This window comes from Citrus sinensis, chromosome 1 (genome assembly GCF_022201045.2).
Source record: "Citrus sinensis cultivar Valencia sweet orange chromosome 1, DVS_A1.0, whole genome shotgun sequence".
NCBI lineage: Eukaryota > Viridiplantae > Streptophyta > Magnoliopsida > Sapindales > Rutaceae > Citrus > Citrus sinensis.
The window spans coordinates 7,208,484-7,225,348 of NC_068556.1; the positions used below are offsets into that span (position 1 = coordinate 7,208,484).

Below are 16,865 nucleotides of genomic sequence, written 5' to 3' on the forward strand. Positions count from 1 at the left end.
TTTCTTGAAAATCACTGAAAAAAGCTCTTAGATAGGGATGGTAAAATGCGGGCTTGGACCGAGCTTTTCCAAGCCTATTCTAAAGCAACTATAGTGGCACGACGTGGGCTTTCACTTATTTTTTTAATTTTTTTAGTTGCTGTAAACTTGAAATGAGTTAATAATCAAGTTGTTATAATCAATTATGAATTAAATAAAATAAATATGTTAAAACAAAATAATAAATAAAGAAAATGAAGTAAATAACAACTTAGAGATTTAATTTTTTTAATATTAGATTCTCTAATTCATGCATCCTCTTAATTAATTAATACTTAAGCGAGAGTTTAGTATTATAATTTAAGTTTTTTTATCATTATTGATTTATGAATTAGGGATTTATTTTTTATTATTTTCAAATTTTAATTTAGATTGTAGCTATTAGCACCTCTTGAAAAATCTCATCAAACCCTTTTTTTTTACCGCCCCCATCATATAATTAGAAAATTTAACATACTGATTTTAATTCCATAGACAATCTTAACAACATTTACGATAAAGAGAGTCCTGGAATAATTTTAAAAAAAAAGCAAGCAACATAATTAAGAAAAGACTAATATTGTTATTGCGTAAATTATAAACCCTTGATCGCCTATGAAGTTTAAGAGTTCAATCATGGTAATATTCATTATCTGCATAAAAAAAAATTACATAAAGCCAACAAAAATACAAATTAATCAAATGAAAACACTTAACATTAATTAATAATATATATTTTTCGTATAGGAGTTTGGGTTTTTGTTCTTCACTTAAAAAATAATTGGGAATAAAAATCTTTAGTTGATATTGGGTTTGATTAAATATACCATAGTTTTATCTCAAAGATCAGAACAAAAGAGAACGAACTTTGCAATATAGTATTTAATTTTTAATTGAGTTTTTAAATACCAAATCACAATTCTTATTTGGTAAAAAACAATTGCAAAAATGCATATATGCATGTAGGAAAGAAATCTCTTAATCATGGGGCTTAATAAAAGAATAACAAAAAGGGTATATTTGGAAATAAATTATGTGAAAATAAAATAATAATTTTTTAAAATTATTTAATGGGGTTCTCTCAGAGAAGGGGTTTTATGAGAGTTTTAGAGGGGTGCCAATAGCATCACTCTTAATTTATTATTTTAATTTTATAATAATTATTTAAAAAAAATAGAGGATTGGATCTAACTTGAGATTTTTTTTCCTTAAACTTTTGTCCAAACCCTCATGTGGAGGATCAGGTCATGTCCGTGGGCCTGGGCCTAGACAACCCGAGTATTTTTGTCTACCCTACTCTTATATATATCTTTGTTTATTCAAAGCTAATATAATTTGTGAATTCAATAAACTATTGGTTGGTTAATTTTAAAATACATTAGATGAATTGAATAAACTCTACCAACAAGCGCGTAAATCAGTTGAAATGGGATTATTCTAATTTAAATAATGTTCTTGATTCGAGACTTATGAATGTAGTTGTGTTAAATATTTGTTAGGAGAATTTTACCGTCTTAGTGGTCCTATTTGACTCGAATCTAGATTAGTCGGGGTTCAAATTAATTTTCGAATACCAAATAATTTAATATACAAAAAAAAATTTATATTAGTCATAAATAAAGTCGAGGCTCAATTTAGTTTTCGTATATAAGATGGTTTAATAGACCTAAAAAAATAAACTCTACATTAGTCGTAAATAAACATAAATTATGCCAGGGATGTGCTTATCAATTTATCATATATATTTTGAATTGTGTTAGTTTCTCAAACTTGACGCGAGACAACGGAAAATTACCCGTAATTTTTTAATCGGCAGAAGAAAACGCTGTCGCTTTACATTTTAATCCCGAAAAATCAATTCTGTTAGTTATTTGTTGGGCGGGCACATCGTATACTGAAGCCTGAGAGCAGAGCCTGGTCCTGATCGATGAACGGCGACGTAGAGAAGATGATAGCAGTGGGCTTAGTTTGGGGCGCCACCAACGCACTGATGCGACGGGGCGCGCTCCTTTGGGATCAATCCGTTAGAAGACTCTCGACTCCATCGAGCTCATCACTGAAGCTCCACCAGAAGCTCTTTGCTTCTTTGAAAAATTGGCTTGCTCTCCTCGTAATCTGGCAATACACGGTGCCTTTCTTGCTAAATCTTTCTGCCTCTGCCACTTTCTTTGCTATTCTCAGTCACACCCCCATCTCCCTTGCTGTTCCTGTCACCAATGCGACGACGTTTGCTGCCACCGCCTTTTTCGGGTTGCTGTTAGGCGAGCGGACCCGGGTCGGGTTCTCCTTGTTGGGTATGGCTTCTATTGTTCTCGGTGTTTGGCTTTGTATTAATACTTGATCTCTGTTTTGCTACTTTCTCATTCATTCTTTGACGATGTTTAATTTGTAAGAAACAATCTGTTAGCTTCTTAATGTATACAAGTTGTCTTTGGCTTAAATTAAATTAAATTATCACATTCGATTGAAGAAATGAAGTATAAAATTACAATTGATTTCAGCGGAAATAAAGAAAAAGGAACAAAATCAGTGTGTTTAGGACACAATTAACTCGAAAGATTTATTCATTTGTGAAGGGAAAAAACTATATTTTAAGCTTGATGCTTGTGGTAGGAAAAGAAATGAGAAGTTGAATGGCAAATATGATATCAGTACTGTGGTTTGGAACATTCTGGAGCCATCTTTCCGTTGAATCTTTTAGTATCCTTGCAGTAGTTGTAGATCATGTACTTTTCTCTGACCCACTTCAGTTGACCCATCCTGGCACTGCTCAACTGGCTATAAGTGGGTGAGGTCCACCAGTTGCCAGGGGTTTTGGTGGCGCATTGGCTTATACTGACTGGTCCATTCCACTTACAAGCTCTTGCCCTGAACCTGCGTAATCTGGCAATGAAGGGTGCATTGCTCCAGTCGATCTTGTCAAGTCCACCTCTAGTTGCCCAGTTATCTGCATTCCAGATGCTGACGTGTGTCCGCATCCCCTGCTTGTTAGGATAGGCAATACCCTCCTTTTCATAGTTTCGGAAAACACGAATTGGCACACTGTCAACGTACCACCTGAAAGTGCATTGATCATTCAAATATTAGCTTTTATTTGGCTTCCGGTTCATTTTGAGATCAGGCAAATAGTTGGTTGGATCATGAGTTACTTACATAATTTGGGATGAATAACAACAAAAAGTTTTGTCGAGTAACAACTCTTCCATGTTTATTTTTCATTTTGTCAATGTGAAAATCGTATCAAATTAGGTTCAGCTGTCTCAAATTTCCATATAATGATGATTTACTGAAAAGGAAAGCAAGTGCCTGGGATGTTAACTTACACAACTTCAGTGGGGTTCCAATGTATGGTGTAGTTGTGGTAATCAGCAGTTGGGTCGAACCAAAGGTAGAATTGCTGCTCCCTGTCTCCCTTTCCTTGAGTGTAGATATTTGTATGGATGATATAAGGTTGTCCAGAAACATTTCCCAAGAACTCAAAATCTATTTCATCATGTTGGCTCCCCGAAGAGGTTAGCTGCACAATTATGATAACAGAGATGGTCAGAATTCCTTACCATGTAGTTCTTTTCCGTCTCTTTTCTGGTTATTATGCCTGTGTCAGCACTTCATGATTTTAATATCTATTGTTGGAGGCATGAGAAAATGTTTATATGTTCTGATTGGCAGCTTGCAACATTAAAGCTTTATTGACAACGATACATTTCAATATTTATGTTTGCCAGACTTTGCTTTGTAGCTCAAATTAATGCACTTACATAGTAGGCTGTGACTGTTCCAGCTGAGTTTCCAGGGACTAACTTGATTAGCATCTCAATGCTTCCAAATAAGAATGATATCTTGGATTGGGCACCAGAACCTGAACCAATGGCAATACAATTGTTTTATTAAGAGTTGAGAAAAATGGTTTTATTTTTTGTAAAAACTGCTTGATTTCAAACAAAAAAAAAAGTCAAAATCAAGACAGTTGCCATATAATATTTTGATGGAGGATAAGCTGATGAATTTCACCTGAGCTCTGATCCAACACGAGGTTCAAGTCTTCACCATTGCCCACAATTGCAGAATGATGAGCACCCCAGTTGATATACATGCTCTTGGAAAATTTGGCAATCACAAAATCTTGATGAAATGCAATTGCAGTGAAGAAAAGAACCATCGAGAAAGTCTGCAAACTTGCCATTTAAACCCTAGTAGAGTCCTATATGCTTTATCAAGCTTCGGAGTTGAAATCGGATGCCTTTGTCTGTGCATTTTGAAGGCTTTATATAGCTTGTGCCCTGCAAGTAGTGCCCTGGTATTACCAAGCTCAGTTGGCTGCTTTGATGGTGGGATTTGAAAAAATAAATAAATAAATAATGTAATTTTGGAGCCTGTTGACACCCAAAAATGTTTATTTCGAAGAATAGCTAGAAAAATTTAAATTAATTCAAAAGAGAGTCTATCATAGACCGGGTAAAATTGAGTGTTTGGTCAGGTTAGCGCGTCCAATGAGGCATCTTGCTGTCGATTTTCAGGCTAAATTTTCTCTATTTTCCATTGCAGAAATATTGGCCCTTCCTGGACTTTATATATCCGAGAAAAATTATATTTTGACGTTTTCATGCAGCAAATTTTATTGTGCTACATTAATTTGTGCATCATTAATTAATTATTTTTTTAAGTCTAGAAACAATTTTATAACTAATTACTTTGTCGGTACATTAGAAATTCTGACGTTTGAAGAGTGATTAAAGAATTGGCCGGCGATGAATAGAGCTTTAGCTGGGATGCGGTGGGAATTTTACAGAGGAAATGTCCAATATCGTGCGGGAGACTACTCAGATCAGCCAGCTGTATTTCTTGCGCGGACGTGCATAATTCAAGAAATTTTGAGAATGGAGAATATATTGGCATTGGCTTTTGGCATGTCAGATGGGTTCCATTTTCTTTGCATGACTAATAGGAACAAAACCGCAAGAGTAAAGGACGAGTGAGTAAACCACAAAGCCAACATTATCTTGCTAGTAGATCGCGTCATTACAATATTTATATATCATGTACATGTATTATTGCAAATTGATACCAACATATATAATTACATATGACGATAGAATGTTAGAAAGATAATCACAATAGGCATTCTCATTAGCAGGTCCAAATTCAAGAAATGAAGGAAAAAAAATTTCTTAAAAACATTCAAAGTCAAAACCTACCTCTTTCATATTTCATTTTCATTTTTCAAGCGACTAAAGACTATCCAAATGTCCTCTGAACAAGAACACATGCTATTTTAGTTAAGGATATTTTTGGACAAACCTGAAACTCTTCACAGCCTCAAGTCATGAGAAAGACGGAGAGTGAAATGTGGGAAGCGAGAGAATAGTATAAATAAAGTTTTGCATGAACAAAGCAAGCAGATTAATCAAATAGCAATAATTAAAATCATCATTTTACCATGGAAACCATGTTCAAATTTCTTTGTATCTTTCCTCTCTTGTTGGTTTCCGCATACGCGACACTCCTTCCAGATCCTTACGACGATCCCGTAATTGAAATTCCACCACTTAAAGTGAAGAAGTTGGGGCACAATGAAAATATTGCAGATATCGATAGGGAGGAATTGGAAATCAACCGTAACGCTGTTAAAACGCCATTTCCCGGGAAATGGGAGCTGGTATCTCTTAATTCTGGCGTCTCAGCCATGCATGCAATCTTGCTTCCCAAAGTCAACCAGGTCTTAATGTACGATGCCACAGTTTGGAAAATATCAAAGATCCCGTTGCCGCAAGAGAAAATGCCTTGCCGGGTTATTGACCCCAAGACAAACGAAGTTGATTGTTGGGCACATTCTGTCCTGTTTGACATTGAAACAGCCAAATTGAAACCACTCAAGGTTACAATTCACTTTTATAATACCACCAATAACAGAGTCCTCCTTTGGTGCGAATGTTTAAATTTTATAAAGTGCTAATATCCGCACCTAGAATGATTAATAAACTAAGTGGGAACAAACTTTAGTTTAGTAATATATGTTTATCATTATTTTGATTTGTTGATTACAGATTCAGACGGACACGTGGTGCTCATCAGGAGGCTTGACTGTAGACGGACATTTGGTTGGCACCGGAGGTTATCAAGGAGGAGCAAACACAGTGAGATACCTATGGACATGTGATACATGCGACTGGATTGAGTACCCAACGGCACTTGCAGAACCTAGATGGTACTCAACACAAGTGACTTTACCTGACGGTGGATTTATTGTTGTGGGTGGCCGTGGTGCCTTTAGCTACGAGTACATTCCCCCACAAGGACAATCCAATAAGCAATCCATCTACCTCCCTTTGCTCAGAGAAACACATGATCAGCTCGCGGGACATTTCGGAACGGAAAACTTCTACAGAATTGAGAACAATTTATACCCTTTTGTTAATCTAGTCACAGATGGTAATCTCTTCATTTTTTCCAACAACCGTTCAATCTTATTCGACCCAAAAGCCAATAGAGTTATCCGCGAGTATCCAGTCCTTACTGGTGGCTCCCGTAATTACCCTGCGTCAGGCATGTCCGTCCTCCTCCCGATAAAACTACACGCAGGACACCAAAAGATAATCCATTCCGATATCTTGGTCTGTGGTGGTGCTGCGTGGGACGCATTTTACTATGCGGAGGACAAGAAACAATTTTGGCCAGCATTGCAAGACTGCGGACGAATCAGAATCACTGAACCCAATCCTGTTTGGAAGAAGGAAATGATGCCAACACGCCGCGTAATGGGCGACATGACAATCCTTCCAACGGGAGATGTGCTGTTGGTGAATGGTGCACAAAATGGTACATCAGCATGGAATGATGCAGAGGAACCAGCTTTAGCCCCAGCGTTATATAAGACTAAAGAAAAACGGCACCATAGGTTTCAGGAATTAGCCCCAACAACCATTCCCAGAATGTACCATTCAGTCTCCGTGCTGTTACCTGATGGAAAAGTTCTCATAGCAGGAAGTAACACTCATGATGGATACAAGTTTGACCACAAGTACCCAACAGAGCTTAGAGTTGAGAAATTCTCGCCTCCCTATTTGGATCCAGCATTAGCTCATCTTAGGCCGGAGATCGTGCTGGACAAATCGGACTGTATGGTTGGATACGGACAGAGGATATCGATACAAGTTAAAACAACAGAAGGAATCAAACAGAGTGATATTCGGATAACAATGTACGCTCCAGCATTTACAACACATGGTACCTCTATGAATCAAAGGCTGGTTATCTTAGGATTGGTTGAAGTGATAAACGATGTTGCCCCTGGACAACATAAGATTGTAGCTGAGGCACCGCCGTCCGGCGTAATTACTCCTCCTGGGTATTATCTCCTATATGTCGTTTATAAAGGAGTTCCCAGCCCTGGAATGTGGTTTCAGATTAAGTAAAAATTAGCTGATTGAAGAAACAACAACTCCATATAGCTTTGCTTGTTAGATTGTGTGGATTTATTTTGCACACCTCAGGATATATAATCCAACATACTGTAATATTTCAGTCAGCGTAGTCTAACAAAACATATATCATTATTTGTCTGTTTTTATTTTTAACTCCGGGTACGACTTACTTATATAAACAACAATATTTTGTCTCTGCTAATCACTTCTACGAGCACAAAAGTGTTTGCTTAAGTGCAAATTGGATAATCTTCCATCTAAACGGTAAAAGTACGTGTTTGTAAAATAAACTTGGCCGACCAATAGAAATTAATTATTTGAATTAAAATTAATAAAGTTTAATAATTATCTATTACTTCAATCAATTAGATAATGACACATTGTTGGTGAAATATAAATTAAGTATCTCAACTACGTAAGCATAGTATTATTGCATTTTATTTTACAAAATTTTGGTGTAAACAAAAACTTATATACAATGTTGTGGTTTCGAGATTATCACAACCAAGAAACCAAAAGCTTCATTAAAGATCAAGCTTGATGACAAAAACTAGAAATCAAAGAACAAAACAGAATGCATACGGTAGAAACTTTGAAGAAAAATCAGCACGCTTTTATTGATCAAAACACACAGTACAGGATCAATGAATACGGGGAAAATGTAATATTAACCAACAAATTAAGAATATAAGGATTTTAATAAGAAAAGAAAGAGTACAAGTTTTACAAATCGAGCTAATAAATCAGTTATTTTATACGGTTCTGGGTTTGTTATGAATATAACAACTTAGCTGTCTTGACTCTTGAATCGTCACACCAGCATTCTTTTCATTTTAAATCCTTTAATTAGGTGCTATTTGCACACTGACCCAACATCTTCAGCTAGTTTGCAAAAGGTCGAAAATGATTTGCATATTAGCCTACACAATATTCTCTACCTTGCAAATTGACCCAATTGGCCCATTCACAGAAGCTACTTCTAGAAAATCTTCAAACAACCGCAATTCACTCTTGAATTCAATTTGGATTCAACAAGACAGCCATTAGATCTACACATAACTCAAACTTAGCTTTTAAAAGCACCTTACTAAGTGTATCAACTAGATTCATATTTGTAGATCTTAAAAACACTCACAACGCCCTTTGCAACTTCATCTCTAATAAATTGTAGCTTCATATGCTTAGTCCTCTCATAATAAACTTGATTTTAATCAGTTTTATAGCACTTTAATTGTAAAAAAATTTTGGATTGTTTTATGATTCAACCAAAGTTCATTGAGAACTCTTTTAAGTTACATAACTTCTTTAATTGTCTTTGTAGTTGTAACAAATTCAGCTTCAGTTGAATATAATGCCACCACTGGCTACAAAGATGCTTTCCAACTTATCACACAATTGTTCAACGTAAAAAAAATAGCTTATAATGGACTTTTTCTTGTCTAAATCTACAACAATGTCAAAGTCCACATAACCCATACTTTTATTTACACCACTATTTGACTTCCCATAGCAAACCATAAGTAGAAGTACCTTAGAGATATCTCATTATCCATTTGATGGCAACTCAATTAGTCTTATCTGGACAACTTAAAAATCTACAGACAACACTCACTATATAGACCACATTAGGCCTAGCTCATACCATTGCATATATAACACTCCCTAAAAATGGTATCTCATTCATCTAAAACTTTTATCTAATAGCCTTGTATGATTGAGTTACTGATAGCTTAAACTGATAACCAAGAGGAGTTAGAAAATGTTTGTTGTCATGCATATGAAACGTTTCTAAAACCATCCTGATATATTTTCCTTGACTTAATAACAAAGTACTAGCAACTATATCCCTTGTGATTTCCATTATAAAATTCTTTCTGGCACTACCAAGCCCAAGATCCTTTATTTTAAAATCTCCATTTAGTTGGTTTTTTAGTTTGTCTATATCAAATTTGTACTTACTTGCAATAAACATATCATCCACATGCAAAAGCAAATATATAACACCATCATGATCTGACCCTTTATAGTAGACACAACTATTATACTTACTTTTGTGGCAACCATTTGTGACCATAAAATCATCAAATTTTCTATACTATTGTTTGGGAGATTGTTTGAGACCATCCAAATGACTTATTCAACAAGCACACATAGTCTTCTTTTTCCTTTATGCTCAAAGCCTTGAGGTTGAACCATCAATATCTATTCTTCAAGCTTACCATAAAGGAAGGCAATTTTAATATCTATTTGCTCAAACTCCATGTTAAGTAAAGCCATTATAACTAAAAGGATTCTAATAAAACTATGATTGATAGGAGGAGAAGATTTTATTGAAATCTACACCTTTTTTCTTATAAACCCTCTAGCCCCAAGCGCTGCCTTGTACCTTGAAAGTTCAACACTTGGAATTCCATCATTCTTCTTAAAGATTCATTTGCAACTGACAATCTTCTTATTACTTAAATTTAACACAAAAGTATAAGCATGGTTTTTTTTAATAAGGAATCAATCTCTTCTTGCATGACTTCATGCCATTTTTTATATTTATTAATCTTTATTACCTTAGTCTAATTCTTATATTCTTTAACTATTATATCATCAACACTCATCAAAGTAAAGGTAATTAAATCAGCATAATTGTATCTCACATGTGATTTAATATATCTTGTAACCTTGTTTCTAGCCAACTGATAGTCTTGCAAGTCAGTTTGTTGTGTATCTAGTCAACTCCATGTGATTTCTAGCCAACTGATAACCTTGTTTCTAGCCAACTCCATGTTAAGTATCTCACATGTGATTTAATACCTTAGTGTCTTCAACTTCATTATGTGGTCTATTTTCAGTATCATATGCTTCCTTTTTATAATCTCTATCCTAAAAAAACTCTACCTTGAGCTTTGAAGTTTCAACTAGTTTATTCATATTATTATCAATGTATACATCAGTGTCACTTACTGCATTCTCTTTAATCAATATAGCCTTACTAGACATTAATCCTTACTAATAATGCACCTGCCATGTTGTCCACATGAGATCTTAAATCCTTTAAGTCCATCAAGGTAAATCAACAAAAACCCTTTTTCAAGGCTCTAGCATCAATTTGCCTTGGTTTATGTCAGTATATGCAGGGAAGGTAAAAATCCTAAAATTGTCATACTTTGTAGGCCTCTATAACCATATTTCTTTTAATGTTTTGAACCCAATAACAAATGATAGACTTCTATTAACTAGATCACAGGCTGTAGTGACAGCCAAAAACTTCTTGGAAGTTTAAAGTTAATCTCATGCATCTAGTCATATCCACAAGTGTCCAATTTATTCTTTCAGCTAAGCTATTTTGCTAGGAAGTGAATCTGACAGTCTTATTATTCCATAATTTTGACAAAATTCTTCAAATTTCTTGTTACATCACTCAAACCATTATCAATTGTCCAAACCTTAATTTTTCTCCCACTTTGATTGTCAACTAATACTTTCCAATCTCAAAACCTTTAAAGAGCTCGATACTTAATTTTAAGGATGTAAAGCCATACCTTTCTTTAGTAATCATCAATAAAAGTCATGAAATATTTGTTCCTTGATAAAAATGACACATGTCTTGGTCTATATAGATTAGAATGAACATAATCTAAAATATGCTTAGACTTGTGAACACCCTTTAAGAACTTAGATATGTATGCTTAACCAAAATTATAGTTTTCACAAAAATTCAAGATTTCCTATCTTATCACCACACAGCAAGCCTTGTCTTTTAAGTTCTTGAAAACTTTTAACACGCATATGACAAAGTCTAAGATACCACAACTTAGTCTTTTCTATATCAAATTCTAGGGGTAGGCAAATTTGGGTTCAAATCAGGTTTTGAGTTGATCAAGTTGGGAAAAAAATCTAAACTTAATATGAATTTGTAATATAATTCAATCCGATAAAAAAATCGGATTGAGTTTAGTTAATATCAAGTTAGGATTATACATGGATCGAGTTAGGTTCAGATAATAAATAATAAAAATCAAAATGAGTTTATTTTCTTACTTTTCTTCTTTAAAGATAAAGACTAGCAGGAATCTACAACAGTCCCCTAGCACTCCTCTTAATAAAGAACCCACTGCACCATTAAGGCACCATATATTTCATTTTTGCAAAATAATCATGTTTGATTTCTTAATTTTGATATTAAAATAATAAAATAATTATTATTATAATAATAATGTTCGAATGGAATTATAGGTGCAAACTCGAACCAATAACCCAATGACATGTGGAAAGAAAGGTCAACTAAGAAAAACTATATCATTTAACCAGAACACCAAGATAGCTCACAGAAAACTGAGAGATAAGCTCTTTGAAGCAAAAGGCAGTTTTAGTAAAGTAGACATGTCAAAGGGAATTATTGAAAGTTAGATTTTAGTGGTTGGAGCCCGCATGTGAATAGTGCACGCCATCATGTGAAAAATAAAAAATATCCACGTTTGGCTAAGAATAAAGAGGCAATAAAAATGAAGATTCATTGGTAGAACAATAGAAGAACACCACGTCAACTACCCTTTGTAGTGCCCCAAAAAGTAGTAGGACTACAAATTAAAGAAACTACCATATGCTCTATCTTGGAGGCAAAAAGCTAGTTGGAGGTTTCTTTGCCTTCCAAGCCTATAAATGTCACCGTCTTTGTGACTACAAAAAAATTACAGAAATGCCCTCACTTGAGGGAGGACAACTATTTATTAAGCGTCATGCGTCTGAAATTACCAAAACCTAAGACACACTTTACAAAATCTCAAGAATTGCTCCCAAATGGTGTCTCGTTACTTAAAAATTACTCACTCATCTTATTCCTCGAAGCATATTCACCATTGTTGATAACTTCAAGGTCTATTTGACTTTATGACTATCACCTATTATTTAAAATCTAACTTGAGTACTGAAGTGTGGTTGGCGGCCATTACTAGCTCTACCTCTAATGTTAGTTTTGACTTTGTTTTGTAGGACTCATTTAGCTCGAGTTTAGTGGCCTTTATCTTCATTTTCATCTCATCTTCCTCATTTTTTTGTTAAACACTCACCTTACCTAGCTAAACTCCTCCATCTTGCAATAGAGCACCTTAAATATAACAAAGCAGCTTTACATCCCTCATTCGTTAAATTACTTTATTTGTTTTAATTGGGTTATCTAAAATTTGGTTAAAACAAACAATCATCATTATCATAACTAGAAAAAATTAATTAAAAGCTCGATTGATTATCTTTTGGTTTAGAGAATCTTAAACCAAAACCAACTCAGGAAACTGTAATTGATCATAAAGAAACTATTAATAATAAAGAAGCAATTGACAAAAAACAATTAAGCATAAAAAGTCATTGAATTTAAATAATTAAAATTGTAATCGAAATTAAAATTAATTATTCAATATATATCATCAAACAAATCTTCACTATTACTACTAATAGGCTATTAGCTAGGCTTGGATCTAAGAAAGTGGCGATTGGTCAACTTCGAGACGGTACAATTGAAATCAGACAACTTGCAACAGTGGTTATAGTGGAGCATATTGCAATGAGGTCATGGTGGAGCAGATTGTGTCGTAGTGGAGAAGAGGTTGCGTTGCAATGGCCTAACTTCATAGTGGTGAGCTGGCTAGGCTGGGCTAGCTGGCTGGCTATATGTATGTTGTATTTGATTTTTTTTCACTTTTTTGATCTTTTCTTGTGCTTTAGTTTAGATTTAGATAGTGAGTGAGTTTGTGTGTATGTGTTTGTAATCGATTAGATTAGATATTTAAGTTAGAATTTTATTCTTCAACTCAAAAAGATTTTCAGATTAGACTAGGTTTAATCTGATCTGATTACGATCCAATCAAGTTGGAGCCTTCATTCGTATTTGATCAAAACCGAAAAATTTCATATCAGATTGGATCGGGTCAAGTTATTTGCCCACCCTTATTAAATTTGGTTGTCATCATAGCATTTACTGGTAAAGATGAACCAATCAGTACATAAATACCATTATTCTTTTTATCTTTCGTCACAACAATATGCCCTTTCATCTTAATCCCACCATTATTTGACTTAAAAACTTAAAGTCATCTAACATGACTAATAAAATCAAATTTCTCTTTATTCTAGAACCATGTTTGACCTCATGTAAAATCCTAATGACCCCATCAAACATCTTTACCTTAACAAATCTAATGCCAACAATTTTACACCCACTGTTGTTTCCCATAAGGACTCTACCACTATAAATAGACTAATATTCATAAAAGAGTGACCTATTGAGGCATATATGAAAAGAACAATATGAATCCAATACCCACTAACCTTGTAAGTAGCTGAGGCACAACGACATCTCTAGATCTTTTTTGGCACTCCTTTTCTATGCAACCTCTGATGTAATGACCTTCTTTTCTACAGTAGAATTACTTTATTTTCTTTTTCTTCTTATCTTTAGCATTTTCTTGATTCTTTCCTTGACTTTTTCCTCGATTCTTGTTCTTTTGCTTCCTTCTTTTCAATTTCTTTTAAGCTCAATGAGGTTTTCTCATCTTCTAAGGTTAGAGTGTGCCTACCATAAAGCATAGTATCAAAAAATCCCATATAAGATTTTGGCAAAGAACTTAGTAGAAGAAAACCTTATTTTTATCTTCAATCTTGACATCTTCTAATCCTTCAAGATCAAGTACAATCTTGTTAAATTGATCAAAATAATCTTGTATTAAAGTTCTTTCCCTTATACAACCTGTGAGATAGAGACTTCTTAATACACAGAGCTCTAACCTTATTCCATATTAATGTTGTCTTCTCATCTAAGATCTCTCTTAGAATAAATCATTTAAACTTAAAATCAGAGTGTTGCGAGCTCTATTGATGATATGTTTTCTCTTTTCACTAGACATTAAACTTAAGGCTCCTATGGGATCTTCTTCTTCTGAAGCTGCTTCAAGACCTTGGTGAACTAGCAGGGCTCTCATCTTTATTTTCTAAAGAGAGAAGTCCATTAATGGTGAACTTATCAATCTCAAGTTTTAGAAGCTCTAATATCACTTTTAGTGGTTTCAAGATTATCACAACTTAGGAAATAGAAGCTTGACTAAAGATCAAGTTTGATGACAAAAACAGAAATAAAATTACAAAACATAGTGTATATGATAGAAACTTTAAAGGAAAAATTAGCACACTTTTATTGATCAAAACACACAGTTCAAGATAATTGGATACGGGGAAAATGTAATGTTGACCAACAAATCAAGAATCTAATGATTTTTACAAGAAAACAAAGGGTACAAGTTCTATAAATTGAGCTAACAAATCAGCTCTTTTATACAGTTATGGGTTTGTTATGAAGATAACAAATTGATCTATCTTTACTTACCAATTGCCATGTTAGCATTCTTTGCATTTTGAATCCTTCAATTGGTTGCTATTTGCACTTTGACCCAATATCTTCAACTGGTTTGTAAAAAGTTCCTAAATGATTTGCGCATTAGCCTACACAATATACAATACGACTTATTATAAAGAGCCAACTTCCACCCTTCATTTATTTTTGGAAAATTATCAACCATATACCCTTAAATGACACCCGTATCAAACGTGTATGAATATTTTTCAAGTGTATCACTCGTATACCCTAAGTTGACAAAACACTTCTGCCGTCCACCAATCCGTTAACTTCCGTTTGCAAGCACTGACATCATAAGAGTAATTTAGTCTTTTAAGATTGACGAAACTTTGATTTAAAAAAATCGACATGTCATTCCATTTACCTAGTAAAAAATGACATGTCATATGATATATATTAATAAAAATGACATGTCATCCCATTTATCATATAATTGTTAATAATTACTAAAAAAAAACTACTTTACAACCGAATCTACTCTTCCAAAATTTAATTTAAATTTTTGAAGATCTACTCCTCCAAGCTCCAATTGGAAATTTTATGTTATTATATGTATAATTGTAAATAATATGTTGTTAATAATTTTTTATGGTATAATATGGATATTTTTTATGGATAATTGTTAATAATATGTACCATTAATAATTCATTTTTTTAATAAAAAAATGTATTGTTAATAACAAAATAAAAAAATTATGTATTGAAAATTTACGTTAATTTTTAGGGTAAATTTATCCTTTTTACCTCATTTTGAGTTTCAAAGGCAAAATAATCAATTTGCGACAATTCTGTTAACTTTCTAACGGAAGTTAACAGATTGGTGGACGGCACAAATGTTTTGTCAACTTAGAGTATACGAGTTATACACTTGAAAAGTGTTCACACACGTTTGATACGGGTGTCATTTAAGAGTATATAGCTGATAATTTCCCTTTATTTTTTAAATAAATGAGGGATCAAAATTTTCGCCTCATCTTGAATTTCATTTCATTTGAGTAAATGTGTAAATGTTTGGTTAATGGAATATGAAAGAAAAAAAAATATGTACTATGTGATTTAATAAAAATTGGAAGGGAAAAAAAATGTAGGAAGGAGCGTACGGATGACGAAAAAATTAGTAATTTACTGTGCTAAAATTAATTATCAAGGTCATTAAATCCATCTAATTTTAGCCATTTAGTGTAACAATGTACGTAAGAAAAGTTAAACTTGATTGTAAATAGTGAAAAAATAAATATAAAATTGCGGACCTGTCTATAGTACAGAATCTGTAACAAACATATCCCGTCATCCCACCATCCGATTTTCTATTGTTTAGTTTCTCACTCCACATCCAACGACTGATGCTGCAGTCTGTAGCTTACAGATTCTGTAAGCTAGTCAAGTCCTAAAATTGTACGTAGGAAAAGCTAACTTGATTGTAAATAAAGTAAAAAATAAATAAATATAAAATTTAATATTAACCACTCATTTAATAAGAAAAGACAATAAAAAAATATTAAAAAAAAGATAAAAAGAGAATGAGAATCTTTTAGATAACAAAACTTTAATTATGATGTATCAAAAATTTTCTTTTAAAAAGATCAAACTACCCTTCAAAGAGTGAGTATGATTATAAACGTTTTAATAGATGGTTAGGTTTCAAAATAGTTGGTTTAAATCAGACGGATTTTGGTCATTTCTCCTCCAAAACCAAACCAAACACAATATCGATATTATTTTTTTAATTTCAAAAATAGGTAACAGTTTTTTAAAACACCACTAAACCGCCCTAAATATGCCAGCTCATTTCTGATTTGTCAACAAACTCGGAAAATCGTCAACATCATCCTTCGAGATCCATTTCCCCCATGACTCATCCATAATTAATCAATAAAAGTTTAATTAATTTAAAGAATCCAAACACCTACCATTTTTATTATTGGAATCACTTAAATTAAGTTGTATTATACCACAATTTAAATTTTTACTTTCGTAAATATTAATAAAATATTTATGTTACCTTTTTTTATAAAAAAATATTTATTTTA

The 16,865-nt window shown here is 33.4% G+C and overlaps 3 protein-coding genes across 3 annotated transcripts; 2 read left to right on the forward strand and 1 right to left on the reverse strand.

Annotated features, from left to right (window-relative positions):
* Positions 1 to 1,809: 1,809 nt before the first annotated feature.
* Positions 1,810 to 2,459, forward strand: LOC102630946 (uncharacterized). The gene has a single exon (XM_006475611.3). The coding sequence runs from the start codon at positions 1,946 to 1,948 to the stop codon at positions 2,357 to 2,359; it is 414 nt and encodes a 137-aa protein (XP_006475674.1). The 5' UTR covers positions 1,810 to 1,945; the 3' UTR covers positions 2,360 to 2,459.
* A 207-nt stretch (positions 2,460 to 2,666) lies between these two features.
* On the reverse strand, positions 2,667 to 4,201 carry LOC107176677 (probable xyloglucan endotransglucosylase/hydrolase protein 26). Its single transcript, XM_052443589.1, has 4 exons — positions 4,030 to 4,201; positions 3,777 to 3,877; positions 3,342 to 3,535; positions 2,667 to 3,075 (listed from the first exon to the last, which is right to left on the reverse strand). Exons 1-4 carry the CDS (start codon positions 4,199 to 4,201, stop codon positions 2,667 to 2,669), a joined length of 876 nt encoding a protein of 291 aa, XP_052299549.1.
* A 1,254-nt stretch (positions 4,202 to 5,455) lies between these two features.
* Positions 5,456 to 7,430, forward strand: LOC102612762 (aldehyde oxidase GLOX1). The gene is made up of 3 exons (XM_006475631.1): positions 5,456 to 5,893; positions 6,063 to 6,367; positions 6,404 to 7,430. The coding sequence occupies exons 1-3, from the start codon at positions 5,456 to 5,458 to the stop codon at positions 7,428 to 7,430; spliced, it is 1,770 nt and encodes a 589-aa protein (XP_006475694.1).
* The last annotated feature ends 9,435 nt before the right edge of the window (positions 7,431 to 16,865 follow it).